The sequence below is a fragment of the Falco cherrug genome, chromosome 2 (assembly GCF_023634085.1).
Source record: "Falco cherrug isolate bFalChe1 chromosome 2, bFalChe1.pri, whole genome shotgun sequence".
In the NCBI taxonomy this organism is placed as follows: Eukaryota; Metazoa; Chordata; class Aves; order Falconiformes; family Falconidae; genus Falco; species Falco cherrug.
The window spans coordinates 12,243,254-12,261,349 of NC_073698.1; the positions used below are offsets into that span (position 1 = coordinate 12,243,254).

General features: G+C 43.8%; 1 protein-coding gene across 3 annotated transcripts; it reads right to left on the reverse strand.

Annotated features, from left to right (window-relative positions):
- Positions 1 to 1,372: 1,372 nt before the first annotated feature.
- Positions 1,373 to 17,834, reverse strand: LOC102055922 (transmembrane 4 L6 family member 1-like). 3 transcript variants are annotated; one of them, XM_027798993.2, is made up of 6 exons: positions 17,675 to 17,834; positions 14,474 to 14,653; positions 10,924 to 10,989; positions 4,888 to 5,033; positions 3,940 to 4,126; positions 1,373 to 3,428 (listed from the first exon to the last, which is right to left on the reverse strand). In XM_027798993.2, the coding sequence occupies exons 2-6, from the start codon at positions 14,642 to 14,644 to the stop codon at positions 3,408 to 3,410; spliced, it is 591 nt and encodes a 196-aa protein (XP_027654794.1). In that variant the 5' UTR covers positions 14,645 to 14,653; positions 17,675 to 17,834; the 3' UTR covers positions 1,373 to 3,407. The 3 variants fall into 3 exon arrangements, with proteins under 3 accessions (XP_027654794.1, XP_005434751.1, XP_027654796.1); XM_005434694.3 differs by having other exon boundaries at positions 17,685 to 17,833; XM_027798995.2 differs by lacking the exon at positions 10,924 to 10,989 and having other exon boundaries at positions 17,685 to 17,834.
- Positions 17,835 to 18,096: the final 262 nt, after the last annotated feature.

Below are 18,096 nucleotides of genomic sequence, written 5' to 3' on the forward strand. Positions count from 1 at the left end.
TGAAACACTGGGCCGTTGGTCTCTGAACATTTACAATTTTTCAGATGGTGTCCTTGGTCTAAAGTTTTATTCCTGTCCCAAGTCAATCCCAGAAACATTTTTTTCTCTTCCAACCAACACAGATTTGCATGTGGTTGATCTCCTGTATGTGTTCAAATGTAGAAGACAGAGGGAGAATTTGATTAGAAAGTAACATCCTTTTACTCCTTCTATAAAAGACTGTGTAGGATTGAACAGTGAGTAATATAATAAATTAATATTAATTTATTAATTAATATAATAACTATTTAAAATAATAAAAACATGTTATTATGCCTGTGTGAGTTTTTGACCATTAGTTATTTAAGAGTGAGAGATACAGAGAAGGCATTGATAGACAGGTAGGTAGGTAGATAGATAGATAGATAGAAAATTAATAGAGGTAAAAGATAGATATAGAAGAATATTATGAGTTTCTTAGTTTTCTTCATGTGTACAATACATTTCAGAGACAAAATGTTTCTTTTCCTTTGTTAGGAGAATTCCCTGAAATAATTCTTTCCATTTTGGAAAAGAAAACCCCAACTTTAAGTCTGCAGTAATCCCTGTTATGAAACACGGTATTTTATCTTCAGTCAAGCCAACTCTCTGTCCAAATAAAAATTATTAGTAGTATTACATAGTCATTTTCTTCTGAAGCCTTGCCCACCAGAAAAGCCTGGGTTTACAGGTGTCCCTGCAGTGCTCGGTGTGAGGAGCTGCCGCCGTTGCAACGTGCTGGAGGAGGGTCTGGTGACACTTCTGAAAAGTCAGGCTTTGACTCATGTAAAAGGTGATTCAGGGCATCCAAAAAACAATGAGGTGAAGTGATTTCACCTCATTTTAACCACCTTTATGTATCTTGACTAAATGAATTTTTAGCATCCTTGTGTTAGCAAGAGGCAGCTGTTTGCTTTGGCCACACACCTCTCTGTGTTGCTAGCCCCAGCTGAGGTACTTGGGTCACTAGACATCTGTGAGCAGCTCTCAGGTGTGACAGAGGACATGTGGGAGACCCTTGCCACCTGGTGTGGCATCTGGAGGTTGAGCGGGATGCTTTGCTGCACTTCAAATGGCACCAGATGCTCCTGTCTAGGGGGGACAAGTGGGTCTTGCCCATGGAGGCAATGCCTCCCACCTGCCTTAGACATCCCTTTCAGTGTGGTCTGGGGGAAGGCTGCCTCTCTCCACGGACCACGTAGCTTGATGCCTACCCCAGAAAAGACTCTTTTTTCGGCAGTTCAAGTTAGACAATTTAGAGTTAAATTTTCTGTGTTATTCCATGTCTCTTCCTACTGGAGCTAGTTTGAAGTCACAAGCCTTTTAGGTCACAGAAATCAAGCCAGAAAAGAACTTCAGAATAACAATATTTAATATTGACACAGATCAGTGAGGCCAGTGAGTGCCCAGCTGGCAGGACAGAGGGTGTGCCCCTAAGCACACAGACGACACTAAACATCCCCAGGGCAGGACAGCTTGGAACAAGCAGATGCCAGCAGTACAGCGCATGTATTTTTCGGTGCTGGAGGTGGTGTGTGCCAGCGGGTACCTCTCCCTCTCCCTGTGCTGGCACAGCCCGACCAGGCTTTATCGTAGAGATAAGACTCAGGGCAACAGAACTAAAGGATGAGGGTAGGGCTGATATTTAGGGACCGTGAGGAGCTCATAGAGCCCCTCTGCTGATGGAATCTCTCTCCACCTGACTACATGCTGATTATCCTTCTAGCTGCCTCCTTGACTCTTCCTGGTTGAATCAGCTTTATTTTGATCTCTGCTTTATATGGCAGCACTGCCCAGGCTTCACTGCTGACAGTGAACATGAGCTTTTTAAGCCACCTGGCAGGTTTGGATGCACATAGCCATGACTGAAAACTGACAAGTCTTATGCTTTTTTTTAGAGAAGGTGCTTTTAAGCTTCATAGGTCAAATCTGCTTCTAGGGGTGAAGCTATGCTCCAACAAATTTTACATGTGCTCTGCATCTACTGCAACTGATATTTTCTTCCCCATTTTGTAAAAAGGGGACATTTATACAAAGCATGTTGTGTGCTGCATTTAGAGGACGGCGCAAACAGCAATGTGTGTCTGCAATAACTGTGTTCAAGTAACTTGCTCCTGTGCTACAATGCAGAAATATGAACAACTTTTGACTGAGAAACCATAAATGCCTCTCTTTGAAAAACAGACTCCAAGTGCTTTAAATATATTCAGAATTTTGTAACTGCATAGATGCATTCAGGATGGATAAAGATTGTATTACAGTTTGGCTGACTAGGGGAAGTCAGTGGCATGTCCAAGAATTAACCTTTGAGGAAGTCACTGAAATGATGGGATTTATGAAATTTGCCAGTCATGGACTTTAGCATCAAGGGCTTGATCTTGAGTGATGATGAAGAATTATGCAGTTCTTGGTTGGGACTACTGTTGCTGTAACACTAAGACTGATGCAATTTGTTGCCTTTCAGATTGTATCTCTTATTTATTAGTAAGTTGCACATAATTACTACCTGTATCAATGTAATATTTATTTTTACCAGTTAATTGCATTGTCCATGTGATCCATTCTAGAACAGCCCTACAGACCTGTGTGGAAAATGTAGTCTTGTGAGGGCAAAATTGGTGGTGAGGGTCTCCACCATTTTGTTAAAGCAGACAATTTTAAACTCTTGCTCCAAACCCTACCGTCTATGTCGACCAAATGCTCCTCCAGGGCTTCCACATCTTTCCGATTTCCTGAAAAACTGATTTAGAAGTGTGCTAGACTTTGTCAAACATGGCAGCAAGCAACTGCGCCGGCACAAGGGGATTTGGCTCCAGGGTGGCTGAAGGAGACTGAAAACCATGTGCTTCAGTTGACTCTGTTGTGTTGCAAACACCGCTTGATAGATTCTCTGCACATCTTAATTTATACCTGGGAGCGCCCAGTTTGCAGGTTAATAGGAGCAGACAGGTGAGCTCACAGTAGGTTTTATTGGAGGACAGGAGGTTATTTAAATCCAGCCAGGGAGTACCTGCTTCGTGCAGCTGATAAATGTATACATTAACAACAGTTCACTTTCCCATATACACAAGAGGGCAAGTGGTGAGCTTTTCTCTGGGGACTGTTGTGTTTCATGCACAAGTACAGCAGGCAGGACCAGACGGATCAATGTTTTTGCTAGTACCTGACATTTAGCAGGCATATTTAGAGAGATGAAAATTTGGAGTCTCAGATCTAAACGATCTAGCTGTTTTCCACCCTGACTTCTTTATGAAAAAAATCGTTTTGCCCCATGAAACTCCTGAATATTTTGGGTTTTGTTTATCATCCCCCCATAAATACAGCACAGTTCATTATCCTTATTGTATGTGAATCAGCAGCTTGGGGCTTGTCCTGGCATTCCCTGTAGATCACATTCCAGAAATATTTGTCTGAAAGACAATGAATGAAAGATCATTAATTAATATTCCAGGGGGATATATCAGACTTACTGCAAGCATCTTGTACAAAAAAAATAAACAGTGAAAAGGAAGCAGTGAAGACAAATGAAAGCTGACAGAGGTTTTCTTCCATTTTGTAAAATGACATTTTTACTACTGTTGACCAATTAAAAACACCTCTACTTCTCATCTCTCTCACTTACAGATGCTGAGATGCCATATGACCTTACTAAAAAGGCTTGTGGAATAGGAGACAGCCATGCAACTGAGTACATCAATACGTCACGCTGGTCCATTGTTTTGAAGTATCTGAGGACCAGGTTATCCCTGGCTACAATGAGGTGCAGAGAGACACAGTGTGCAAACGCATCTGCTCTGCCTCAGCTTCCCAGAGGAGCTCATGCAGGAGTTGTGCAGAACTGCTCATGTACAGTTACCAGTGCCTGAAAAATAAAAGCAGTAAGCACATAAAGCACTCTGGTATCTTTTACTGCATACCAACCTTTCTTTTCCTCATACATGTGCCACATATGAAGCCAATAAGTCCATTGATTACTTGAATAAAGCAAAGAATAGCTTCAATCACACCAATGGCCAGGAGAATAGAGAAGAGGATAATATTCCAAAGGATGATGTTTTCAGGTTCTTTGCAAATGCTCCATGTTGTCTGGTTGAACAAGTAATTGTCTCTGTGATAGAGAAAAATAATTGGCGATGTGTTAGAAAATAAAAATTTGAGAATGCTTTCTGTGTTTTCTGGCATTACATTTTCTGAACTTGATTGCACAAAGTGAGTCTCAAATCCTATTATAATTGTTAAAAGCTGGTAATTATCTTCAGAATTCCCTTTTCAGAGGTGCAATTGATGACTAGGGAAGAGAGCCACATCTGTACTTTGTTGCATGCACAAGAATCTTCCTTTTGTTTTATGGCAGTGTTAATAACTAAAAGGAAGGGTCCATAGTGTTTTTAAAATGTGTCTCCATATTCTCCATTCCTGCTGTGGTATCTCAGCCCAGTCCATCCATTATCTCCGGCTCCGGCTTGAAGAGCATGGTTGCCAAGGTTAATAAAGATTCAGAGATTTTGGCTTTGCTTTTCAGAAGTAGGTAGACACAATTCATGATTTAACAGATTAATGTGGCATGTGTATCAAACATTTCCTTTTGACTTTGGTGGGAGTCACAGCTCAGCAGCCTTTTGAAAGCATGGTGCAACTTGCACAAGGGGCTGCTGACCAGCACAACAGAAGAAACTCTGGCAGTTTGCCCAAGGATTATTCCTTGGTGAAAGGGATGACCAGCTGGAACATGCCACTCAGAGAAATGTGAACTGAGGCTTAGGCAGGGTGACCTTCAGTTCACTTTGGAACAGTCCAGATTTGCTATAAAAAGATGTGGTGGTGGGATTAGGGAAAGCAAAGCTGGAGGAGCCTGTAAATCATACTCACTCCAGGGTGTCATTCCTGAAAGGGTAGAGGTATTCTCCATCACCTGTGTCACACAGAGGGCCCCCAATCAGCCCCAGCGAGGAGATGACCACACAATACACTCCTCCCAGGAATCCCAGCACAGCCAGAACCACTGACACCAGCATCTGAAAGGGAAAAGGCCTTCAAACATTGCACGCAGAGATGCTTGAATAACATGGAAAGCTTACTGGGAAAAAGCTAAATGGGAAGGAATTATCTTTATCTGTTTCTTACTATATGCTGAAACTCATAATAATAGAATGGTATTTGTGGGAATAAAGAATACTTGACTTTTTCTGACCGTTGCATCTATCCTAGGTGTTAAAGGATTTCAGACTGTATTTGCTTTTAGAACCCAGAGTTTTACTTATTCGGAGTTTTATACTTGATCCATCAACTATGAAAAATCTGTTGGGTCTTCTTTCAAAGAGCCAATATGAAGCCAGTATTGGCTTGATGTGGTCCATATATGTGTCTTGGCATTTCCAACTCTTCACCAAGACTGCTTTTCTCAGCCATTGTACCAACAGAAACTAGCAAGCAACTACCAAACCAGGTATGAAAGCAACAGAAGATGCAATGGTTGTTTTTGCTAATTGATGAAGAATGCAAAAGAGCCTTTCTTATTGCTGCTTTCCTTCATTTTGCAACAGCATGACATGTGGTTACCACTGCATGTGTTGAGAAATCTAATTGTCTAATTGTGCTGCGTGTGGCGGCAGCGAACCAGCAGTGATTTTGAATTCTGTGTAATGTAGTATACATCTTACTTTGGCCATTCCCACAGAAACAGAATCACAGAACAGCAGATTGGTCAGGGGTGGAAGGGACCTCTGGAGGTCATCTAGTCCAGCCCTTGCTAAAGCAGGGTCACCTGGAGCAGGTCTCACCCAAGCGGGTTCTGAATGTCTCCAGAGCAGGAGACCCCACAGCCTCTCTGGGCAGCCTGTGCCAGGGCTCTGTCACCCTCAGGGTAACAAAGATCTTCCTCATATTCAGGTGGAGCTCTCTGTGACACAGTTTGTGCCTGTTGCCCCTTGTCCTGTCGCTGGGCTCCACTGAAAAGAGCCTGGCCCTGTCCTCCTGACACTCGCCCTTAAGGTATTTGTAGACATTGAGAAGATCCCCCTTCAGTCTTATCTTCTCCAGGCTAAACAGGCACAGATGACACCTTTGCCCTGTTTTGGGGTAGCTTTCTTTCCATGGATAGGGTGTAGCTGGTTGCTGTTTGTGTATAGGAACAAGAATCTCAGGAGGGTGCTACAGGTGTTATATCTGGGACAGGCTTCCCACTAGTCTTGTTAAGAGTCACTGCTTGTGGTTGCTCACAATTCTGCCAAGAAGGAGAGAGAAAAGAAGCTCTGGAGCAGACTGAGAGAGCCAGGAGGAGACCTGGACTAGGGCCAAGGCAGCGAGACCGCCACGGGTTCAGGGCAGAGGCACGGCTGAGGAAGCACGTGGGAAACACTCCTACCCATGACTTGGGTGTGAAGCCAGGTACCTCAGGCCTCACATTTCCCTGATGCCAGCAAATACCAGTGAAACCTAGTAGCCCAGAAGGAAGGTAGAAACCTCCTAATGCCAGCTGCTGCGCAGAGTTCTGCACTACAGAGTCAAATAGAAATACCCACCATCCACGTTGGAGATTTGTGACATAGTCTTGAAAACTATTCACTATTTAAACGTGTTCAAGCTGGTGAATGCAGTTTCCAGCTTGCCAGCCGATGACATTACTGCTTTCTGTACAACCTTACATGCTGTTGGTGTGTGAATTGACTCATTTTGTGTGTTGTTTTGCCTCTAAAGCAATCCTTGAGTTAGAAATTGCTGGGATTTCTCATGAGGTTTATTTCATCATGTCTGATTCATAACTCTATCTTTTTTTGCAAAGCTGGATAACTCTTTTTGTCCTTATCTACTTATTGGCTGACTTACCTCTTAGAAGAGCTTCTTTGTCAGCAAAATGTAGGTAATTTAGTATATTGTCCTGGACCAAAGCAGCGCCTGGGTTGTAGCTGATGCACTGTCTCTCATAATAAGGTAACTAGGCATGCCTGGTGGTGAAGGTGAGTGACTGATAGATACTCTGCCTGAAACTCCTGCCCATGCTGAACCACTTTTCCCCACCTGTTTTCTCATTTACTTCAACTGTGCAATCTGCATCTTGGTTGAAGGATCTTAATTAGGCTAACAATTAGTTTTAGCACAACATAGTAGTACAGGGCATCCCAAAGATAATTATAATAGGGAAAGTAAAATGTTTTTTCCCTATTACGATGTTTTATGATAGTGGTTATTTCTAGTACTAGTAGTACTCATCAGTGCTACCTTTGATAACTATTCTCTGACACGTGATTTTCTCATTTGAAATCTGTTGGCTGTGTGACTAACTTCATCTCATCTATGTCCTTTACTGTGCACATGATCATATAGACAAAGACTTGTCACTGAAAGGGGATTCTGAAGTTGCTGCAGCTCTTAGATTGGCTCTCCTCATCATTTTCTAGACATGCAGTGACATTTCCTCATTATATTTACTGTTCTGGAGACTTTTCTAGAGGCTTGCCCTGTAATCTGTGGAAATCCAAGAATTTTATTAGCTAACTCTTCATCTCAACCTTTCAGTATTTTCCCTAGTTCTAATTCTTTTTCAAAAAAATTTTCCTCTAGTTTTGTGTCTTCATTTGCAACATGAGATCTAAGCTGGGATGCTTGAGTTTGTTGAAATGAATTTCCCGTGGTGTTGGCCTGTTCTCTACCTCTTGCAAAGGTTTTGCTGATAATTTTTGCTGATTTTCTTTTAATGTTTTCTTTACTTTATCCTTCACACAATTGGATTCTTTCTGGTTAGCTGATTAAGACTTTTAGCACTCTTTGAACACATTCTTTGAACATTTACATCAGCTGCTTTGGTGAAGTTACCATGTTCCTCCTGTCCCAGCTTGTGCTGCTCTTTATTGCACTGGTTCTTGTTTCATGCACATTTCATTCTTCTCTCTTTCTTTCTCTGGAGGGCTTTTTGGTGGGGGTTGTTTTTGGTTGGTTTTTTTTTTTGTTGAGTGTTTTGGTTTTTGGTTGGGTTTTTTTTTGGGGGGGAGGGGATTAATGTCCTGTCTGATTATCCAGATATCTTTGCTTCTCTAGGTTTGTTTGTCTAGAAAGCTGCTGTGGCTATTCTTGTCCTTCTAGTAACTCTTAAGGAAGGCTTAGAGGGAAATACTGCAGTATATTTGCTGATGCAATTACAGAAGCTGTATTTTTTTGGGGGGGAGGCTTTTTTCCTCATTGTGTAAGTGCAGTGGATGCTTTCAGGTGTGTACTTTCTAAGCTGCAAGACACAGAAGCTTTCTAAATCATTATTCCATAATACAAGGACAAGAAGCCATCTAGGTATGTTTGCAGACAACAATTTAAAATGGATTAATGAAAAAACTTACTCAATGCAGCAAGTAATCACTGTGAACTGGAGAAGTCAGTAATGTGAATAAAAAGGATGAGAAATATAATAATAATTATTACTGTGGTTGATATTTCAGCAGCATGTAAAGGCTTTGATGAAGTCCGAAACTATTAAACCAGAAATTGCACCAAATAGGATAGAGTCCCTATCCTGAGGAAAATGGTTGTGGTTCTGACTGAATAATAATTCTGGTAAGTATTAGTTCTTTAGCCTTTTTTTTCCCCTATGAAAAGCAATGCTGAGTATTCAGTGTAAACTACCATTTTATACTTAAGGTCCCCAAAGCAGAAAGGTGGCCAGACTAGCCTTTGGATTACAGAGGCTGCTGAGTAGCTCCAGTGTGGGCTATTTCCCTGCCAGTAGGTGGAAGCTGGTGGGCAAACCACCAAGAGCTGGGCACCCCATATCAGGTCCACCCAGACCTACCTCACAAGAAGCTCTGGCACCTTGGGATCTCCCTGCCATCATGTGTGTTTGAACTGGTCCCAGGGTTCCTCTGCTCTCATCTGCCTGCCGATTCTCACCGTACCCTCCTTGTGTATACAGCCCACATAGTCAGGGCATCGGAGCAACCCTGATGTGGGTGTTCTGTGCATTTCCTCCCAGTATCCCCAAAACAAAGTTTCCCTGAGGTTTCATCTCCTGAAGAAGCACATCCCTGGCCTTCAGGCCTCCCTGCAATGCTAACCTCTTTTTGCATGCTTGGAAATCACTCTTCCCCAGGAGCTGCGCAGGGGAAGCTGTTGTTTTTAATGCTATTCATAGCCACTTGCTCTTCGCTCGTGCCCCCATCTCATCTCTCGTTTGAGCCACATTCTGTTTAAAACATAAGGTGACTTGTAGAGCTTCACCCCTTTTCACCTCACCTCAAAGAGGTGAGCAATTCCCACAGTCCCAGAAGAGAGCATTTTCAAAGATATACTGTCCTCAGCAAGCCTGTTCTCTGGTTTGAGTACCTTCATCACTTGGCCATCAGCTAACTCTCTTTATACAAATATTGTAGCACATAATCCAACTACTTTCTTAACAATGTTTACTGTATTCCTCTGTAACAGCAAATAAGGAAAAGGAGAAACAGCTTGTAGGTAACCCATTAGTGATGGGAAGGTGCAGACAGGATACCTGGCATCCATGTGCTGCGGCTAGGAATGGCTCAGAGATCAAAAGAGTGGTGAAGGGGAAAAGAGGAGCATGGTGGGTTTGCAGATGCGGGCTGCTGGATGGCACTGCGCCACCCAGCACCAGTGGGCTGGGGGAGTGAACCCAGCCAGTCTGGGGAAGTTTGCCTCTTGTCTTTGTAATATTCAGCGGTGCTATGAAGGATGGAGAAGGGAGACCTGAAATACTACGTGAACTGAGCCCAGTTCAGCTGGAAGTCCCCTCATGACTTACCATGTTCAGCGGAGTGTGGAAACACCCACAGTACGGCTGCTTTTCACCACCACTTTCTACATCACTCAAAATCAGGAGAAGTAGCTGGCTCAGGCATGGCGTTCAGGGTGCCTAGGCTGACACCCCAGATCTGCAACTGGACTGCTTGACCATTGTTAGCATCTTCTCTGTGCCTGTGGTGTTTGGCAAGATCAATGGAATGACATGTCCCTTGGGAGGTACTTGCTGACATCTTAATTAAGAATGTTATTTTGGTATTATGAATAATGAGTTAACTGAAGTAAAACATCCTGAAGAGGTAATGGCCTTTTCATGGATCAAACTAAATGTTAATTGAAGAATACAGAAAAGACATTCTTTATTGTATGGAATCTCTTGTTCCAGGCTGCTTCTGGGAAGGCCAAAATAAACATTTCTAAATTCTTTCTACTAATGATGGCCACACAGAAGGCTGTGCCCAGGGCTTGAGGATTAATGGAGATGCCTGTATAACATGTTGCTCTATAATATTCTTAAATATCAAGGGAAAAAGCCTCTCTGGCATTTCTCTGGATGACAGACCCCAAACTGCATTTGTACCTTTCACGTGCATAACACTTAGGCAAATGTGTGCTCTGGGTCAAAGCATGAGGACCAGCCCCCAGGAATGCAGGCTTTTAGCACGGGCCTGCAAAGTAGGGGAATTACCTACACCTACAGAGGTAAGCAGGGATGAACCTGGGGAAAACCAAATTGCTGTGGAAGGGTATGGAAGAAATGGGACCAGGTGGAAGCAGAAGGAGGAACAGGCAGCTGTCTCAGTCTTTAGGACTGCCTTGAGCAGGAGAAAGCTGGAGCCATGCTTTACTTTGTGGGGTGAATTGAAGTATCTTTGTACCCCTCTGCCCTCAGTGTTGTGCTTAAATGCTCCAGCATCTGCCCTGCCTGACTATGATTTCCCTTGTATCAGTGGCTGCAATATCATAACATTCTTGTTGGCTAACTGAGCTCTCAGCCCCAGCCCAGGGATGCTGTAGATCAAGCTCCTCTCCTGCATTTCCCTGACATTGCAGTTGATGGTGGTGCGATGGTTTGTCATTGTACGTTTCCACCTGCTGAGCAGCCATTTAAGAGCTGTTTTGCAAACCCTATAGTGCCGTTTCAACACATAAATATCCACTTACCCCACACCTGTTAGCGCAACATCCTGCTCCGCCTGCTCCCAGCATCATGAATGCCGGCAAAATAACCTGCGAGAAAAGGACAAGCTGAATTGGCGTGTGGCACTTCTGCTGGAATGGGTTTTTAAGTCTAAAAGCTGGGGCATCGTGTTCCTCAAATGCAATCCACCTGCCTCTTCTCTATGAGTTACACCTGCTTAGGTTTTGGTACTTGCTGAAGAGTAACTCCGGAAGAAGCGGGATTACAGCTAGAGCTGACTTGCAAGTTTCTGGTACAGTAATTCTGATTGCTGAAGCTATACTGCTTCTCTTCAGCAGGGTTCTGTTGGTTTTTTTCAGGGACAAACGTGTCAGTTTTGAGAAAATTAAATTTTTGCTTGGAAAAGATGCATCACTAGAGTAAGAATTATGTCAGTTTAAATTTGCTGAGCATCCTGCTCTGGCTTACAATTGCGAAAGCAGTCTTTCCTGAAACACATCTGACGGGTTCCTTGTGCTAAGCTTCTGGAAAAACCTACAAAATGGCCTTCACTCCACAGGGAACTCCCAGCTCACATCAGCTTTCTCCATGGTAATTATCAGGTGGAGCTGGCCTGATACAATGAAGTCAGTAACCATCTGTGTCCCAGGATATAATGCCACCTTACAGAGGCACTCTGGAGATAGGAAAGGCTGTATTTAGCTTAGTAGCTAGAGGTCAAGAAAGCTTTTGTGGATCTAGCTGTGCAGTCAGAGCACTCCTGCTGCCTTGCTTCTGCCCACCACTGCTTGTGTAGGCATCTCAAAGAGCAACACAAGAAAATGAGTACTCGAGAATGTAGAAAAAGGTCCCTATAAAGTTAATGAAAGAAGGAGAACCCCCCAACCAAACACACAAAAGCCATAAAAGCTGTAAACCAGCCTGACCAGATGCTGGAGAGACATTGTCCCATGTTGGGCAGGAAGAGCAGAGTGTCCATGGTGAATGAAGCCTGGGCGATTTCTGCGTGTAGGTGAATATCTGTCAGACTGTGTAGGACAGTGTTATGGAACCTGCTTAGATTCGCAGCCCCCTAAATATTTTTCAAAGGATTTGCTCTCCAGGCTTTTAATGCACACCCCAGAGGCAGCCTCCAGCACCCACAGTGGTTCTGGACCACAGCTGGAGGCCTGCAGGTGTAAAGCATTGAGGTTAAAAAGATGTTCCTCTTCCTGGAAAGAAGTCAGCTCTTAAATAATCACAGGTGGTCCTCAAGGCAGCCTCAGCCCCAGGGTGCCACCGGCTGGCACTCAGGAGAGCCAATACCTCTGCTGATCAAATCAAGACTCCCTTTCCTCCAGAGCTGTTTTTCTTCTTTGGCGGTTTCCCATCTAACAAGTGGCAAACAGCTTTGTGTCATCTATTAGTCTGGCTCAGAATGAAGGGCTTGATTGGCAGCTTTCTTTTTTTTGCAGTGCCTGATTATAAAAACCTGCTTTTTGACAAGGGAATGAGAATTTACTAGATCTGGCTGTTGTCAGTAAAATGAGAGCTGCTCGTGAGCTATGGCTCAGTCAGGCATGTCCCAGCATTGTATGTGGGCTTTCCATCAGGAAAGATATTATTATGACACATGGAGCCAGCCTTCCTCCCTTTACACCCCAAACTTTTGAAATAAGGAAATGGAGAGGTTTTCATGTCATACAGATTTCCATTAGAGAAGCAGCAGAGGAGGAGGAAGAGTTGGGGCTGGCTGCTCAGCCCAAGAGTGCACTGATGATCTAGGTATCCATCTACAGATAGTTCCCAGGTGGAAGCAGTTTTTCCAGCTTACAGGGCTAGGCCAGGCTGTTAAGAATTTTCCCTCATGTTCCTGGCTCTGGAGGCTGTGTCCTGGTTACAGGGAGACTCTCCAAGATCGGGTGATCTGTTGGCATGACTTTCCTGAGTTTCCTCTGGGGAGAAGCTGGGTGCATGGGGGAACACTTCGCAGCCTGGTCTGTCCTCACTGTGGAGGACCAGGCACCAGTCATGGGTCATTCTGCCCCTTGCTTAGCTCCCTAGGAGGCCCAGAAGCCAGTCTTCATTTTTCCGTGCTTCCAGCACCTGGAAAATGGAGCTGATGATAATGCTTTCTTTCCCCTTCTCTTCACCTTTGGGCATTTGTCATGCTGTTTTCTGGAAAACACGTACACCCAACAGGATTGTTTGTGGATCAATAATTACTCCTAAAGCTGTGTTTTGAAGGTCAGTGCAAATTTTTCCTCCCCTCTCACTTGCTGTTCTCATTTCTGATGTATGCAGTGCCGGCCACAGGCAAGCCTGTGTGGAAGCCTTTAAAGAATGCACGTTTTCAATGAGCCTGTGACTCTCTCATGCCTAACATCTGCCTTTCCTTTCATTGAACGCCAATGACTCCTGGGCTTGCAGTGATACAAATTTTCCACAGGTCTCTCATGTAGTTCCACTTCTTCCTTTAGGCTTCCTTCCACAAACCCATGCTTACGTTCAAGCTCAGTGTGAGTAATAGGCCCAAGTGTTAGCTGGAAGACAAAGCAGGCAAGCTGCTGGTGGAGACCAATTTATTCAACGACGTTATACCATGTTTCTGCTTTGGGAAGTATGAGTCTAAACCACATCCATTGTAGTTTTTCCAGAGACTTAAGTGGTAGCTGCATCATAGCTGGACTGTGAATGAGATTTGCTTTTTTCTAAGTTAATTATTCTTAAATTTCATTTTTTGGATGTACAGGTATCCAGCTCTGTGCCAGTTTACCATCTGTCTAGGCTGCACAACAGCCAGTACTTGTCATATCCATATTACTCCCCTGGCTTTTTATCTGCACTCGGGTGGATAACTGCTAGAGCATAAATGAAGCAGGCTTTCTAACGTACTGGAAAAATCAGTGTTCACACACATGTTCCCTTTCAGTTATGAGTATTCACATAAAAGCAATCTTTCCTGAATGGTGGAATGGAGAACTGGTTATAGAAGAGCACACACAAACCAGATCAAACCCAAGAGGAGGTAGGTGGGGGTGTGGGAACACAGGGGACTTTTGGGATTTAAGCCATTTGCAGCTCCACATTCATTCAGTGTTGGCTGGATCTCTAACAAACACCTACTGAAACATGTTTCAGTTTTGCCCTTAATGTTTTTTGTGGATGACATGAGCATAAAATCAGTCAGAGGAGTAATGAGGGGGTGCAGACAGTTGTGAAAACTTACCACCTCCAGCTGAGCTTAGGACCTCAGCTTTGCTTTGACTCATGGAGGATGAAACACCCATGTCACCCTTCTCCACAGTGAGAAGTCAATCCTGTTGCTTCCTCCTGACTTGGGGTCCTGATATCTATTTCAGGAATAACTTGTATTCCTGTGATTAGGGACTTTTCCCAGTCTTGAGTGCAGTTTCTCAGTCCCTTACCCAGCTTCCCAGTTAAGCTGCTCACATGTTTATGCAAAACACATTTTATGACTTTTTTTGTCAACAGAGGTTTTCTTAGCCCTGAATTAAAACAGAACGAAACCGAACAAAAAACCCCAAAACAAAACAAACCCCGTAAGAAAACACAGCAACATTTCTCTCTTACCAGTATGCCAGCTCCCAGAATGCCATGGAAAAACCAGACCAGGTCAGTTATCTCGCTGAGCTGCAGAACTCGTCCGTTGGGGAAGTACAGGAGGATGTTGGAGACTATGGCACACGCTGCCAGTGGGAACAGGGTGATCCCGATGCACTTCGAACACTTTCCCGTGCACATGGTAGCTCTCTGTTGAGGAAAGACGCAGGGAGTTTTGGGTTACTGCAGCACAGGAGGCATGGGATTTCAGCAGTTTTCTTCTTTAGTGAAAAAAAGAATGAGTTTTGAAGCAAGAGATGTTCCAGTTAAGATTTACACGGGTAATCCTGTTCTAAAGAGCCTGTTCCCTTCAGAGACTTTAATTAAAATGAAATTATTAAAAACTGGATTGTTTAGCTGAATTTATTTAAAATTGCCAGGACTAAATATGTGTTGGTATGAGATGAATGGGAAGTTTCGTTTTAGTTGTTAATGGACAAGTATCTGTCCATCGGGAACATCAGTAACAAAGCCACGGCCACACAAACCGATACCCTGGCTGGCAGACTTCATGGTGGGGCTAAGGCCCTGGGTGGAAGGGGAGGTGGATGCACCAGATTGTCTGGGACCACTGTCTTGGGAAGCTGATTTGAAATCTCCTGCACTGATGGTCTAGAAGAGCAGGAAATGATTGCCAGGAATTTCATAGAAGTGTCCAAACCTGCCTTGCAACTGAGGCAGATGAGGGAGCCTCACCGGAGCCCCTGTTAACTGCACTTTCTCTATTTCAATCAAAAATACACTGTCAGCAAGAGCTGGACAAACTTTCATTACGGTTTACTGTGACGTGCTTATTCTACAGGTAAGGGTAGACAAGACTGTGGGTTATGGGGCTGTTTGGTACCCACCTTAAAATATCTGAAAGACTAGAACCATGTCTAATCCTGTGGCTCTTTGCTAAGGGCAGGTCACAAAGCCATCCCATCTCTTTTTCAGAGATCTGCCGCAACATGCAAAACAGCAGCTTAATATTTCACAGCAGTCAGGTTCTTTTAAAACCAAAGAATTATCTTTTAAAACCAGTCAACATAAATGAAGCACTTGTTGAAAGGGATCTCTACAAGTCTCCAGCCTGACCTGCTGCTGAAAGCTGAAAGGACTACCACCAACACTAGGTCACTGTGTCAGCCGTGGCTTTGTGTAGCTGAGCTTTGAAAACCCCCAAGGATGGAGCTACCACCACTTCTCTGGGTGACCTGTTCCAGGGCTGCCCCAGCCTCTTAGTGAAAAAGTCTCCTCATGGCCAACTTGAATGTCCCAAGCTGTAAACAGGGCTGTTGGTCCTTGTTACATCCTCTCCCACTACTCCATCACCTCTGTCACTCCCTTTCAAGTTGTGGGCTGCTATTAGATCCTTCTTCACCAAAGTGAACAGCCTCAGCTCATACTGCACCCACGCTGCGATCTATAGCCAAAGAGAAAAGGCTGATCAGTACAAAAGTGGATCCACAGATATTTTTCCATGTCAGGTTGGACATCTTAGACTACTGAGTCAGAGATCATTGAACTTTCACACTGCCATTAACTTTATGGCACAAATCAATCACAACTTCTTCATGATGTTTTGTTGTAGCTTTACTCCAGCTCAAGGCTTTCAAATGCATAAAAATAGGAAATATCAATCTGCAGGTTTCTGTCCTCAGAGAAAGCTGATAGTTTGTGACAAAGATGGCTTTGCTGTCCTGTGAGCAAGTTATAAAATGCAAGAGAAGGAAGAGAATCTGGACACTCACCATTTCAGTACACACACCCGTGTTACACACGCACACACAGCCATGCACGCATGCATGCCTACACTTGCTACATGCAAATAGTTTTTGTAATAACTGAGGCAGTAAACAGTGAAATGTCCCTTAATTTAGTCATGTGTGTTGGCTAATCCTGCAAGTTTTGTGACAGAAGTTGGTGTTGAGAAGGTATTAAATGGGCTAGGAGTACAGAAATCCATCAAGGCTGGGTTCCCAAGCAAAGAAGCCCAGGTGAAAGACAGCATGAAGATATCTGAGAAAGCCAGGGCCAGGCTGAAACTGATTTCATTGACAGAATGAAGACAGTGGAGAGAAGAGGTAAGGCATGAAGACAGACCATTGTCCTAAGACCTCTGTAGCTGAGAGGGAAAACAGAAAGACTTTATGGGATGCTGTACGTTGCTGTGAGGTAGCTGAGACTGCCAGAGACTTCTTCTGACTTTGCATTTCTATAGCAAAAAATTTGCATTGTTCTTTGCTGCTACAAGTTTAGTAAGAGCACTGTGCTTATACACTTTTTCTTCTGAGCACTTTACGACTACGTTACGCTTTTTAACCCAGCTTTAAAACAAGTTAACTGGCATTTAACTATTCCAGAAGGCAACATTTTTAACAGAGATGCTTCTTGGTTTACAGTCATTAACTGGTTTTTATATAGCGCTCAAAATTGGGCAGAGCATTTTGCAAGCCTCTGGAAAAAGCCCCAGCTCAAAGAGATAAAAATCTAAGCAGACTGACAATGTAAATGAAAGATGAAGCAGGTAGGGATTGAAGGGAAATTGAAAGAATATTGGATATTTTACCCGTCTTTCTCTCAAATACCCAAAGCATTTGTTATTTTTTTACACTGATTTTTGCCTGTCTCCTTCCCCATCTCATTCCAGCTTTTGTTTTTCCATGTGTTTGCCCAACCTCCCCTACTTCCCTTCCCCGGAGAGAAGCAAGCAAGCACAGGCACATCCTGGCCTCCTTCTATAAAAGCTAAGTCTTATAGGCAAGTTATAAATTCTCTTCTGCATCTTTCGTACATAGCCAGAGGGCCCAGTTCTCACCCAGTGCGGAGCAACACGATGCAGCTTTGGTTGGAAGAACAGGGGTTTACAGCCCATTCTCTCTGACCTATCTCAATACCACTTCAAACTGCAAGGAGAGCTTCCCTAAACTTCAATCACCAAACCTAGAGAGAGCCTCTACCACCAAAATCAATGCCGCTTTGCTCCTGTGTACATCAGAGGATCTGACCATGTTATTACTGCTTAAAAAAACACTGCATTGCCAGAAGCACTTAAAACGCTTTATTAATTCAGCAAACAAAAGCACTTTCTACAGCTTTGTTAAGCAGGGCAGCTAGAGCAAGCTTCTAATATTTAACAAGGGTTTTAGAAAGTTTTGCTTTTTAACGCTGAGGGAAGTGTGGAAATACCTTTGCTTACCTTCTGCACGGGGCTAAGATGGCCTCCAGGCTCCAGAGTTCCCCACAGCCGGCTTCAGGCTTTCCAGCTCCTGTCTCCTGGAGTGTGGCGGTCTGAGGGAGGCACAGGGATGTTTTCGGGTGACAGCCTTTCTTAAACAAATAGCTGTTTCTCTCTGGAGAATGAGGAAATACCCCAAGTTATCCCTGGTTGGCCAGCATGAGGTTGGCGTGTCACCCAGTGTTATTGATTACTTTAAGGCAGTATTCCAGTGGTCAATGCCTCGCCCCCCCGGGACACGCAGATCGGAGCAGTGGAGACCTTTTTACTGCTGGAACCATTTCAGTCGTGCACAGTTTGGCAGAAAAGGAAAGGCAGGAGATGGCAGGGGTGCAAGGCCGCAAAGAAGAGCAACAGGTGTGTGGCAGAAAAT

Bases quoted from the DNA above. Each gene is read 5' to 3' on its own strand.
- LOC102055922 (XM_027798993.2), bottom strand. From the start codon at position 14,644: ATGTGCACGGGAAAGTGTTCGAAGTGCATCGGGATCACCCTGTTCCCA. The intron at 5,034-10,923 runs GTAAGTGGATAT...TTTCCCTTTCAG, and splicing joins GTTGCGCTAACAGGTGTGGG to ATGCTGGTGTCAGTGGTTCT. The intron at 3,429-3,939 runs GTTGGTATGCAG...ATTGTCTTTCAG, and splicing joins CATGTATGAGGAAAAGAAAG to ACAAATATTTCTGGAATGTG.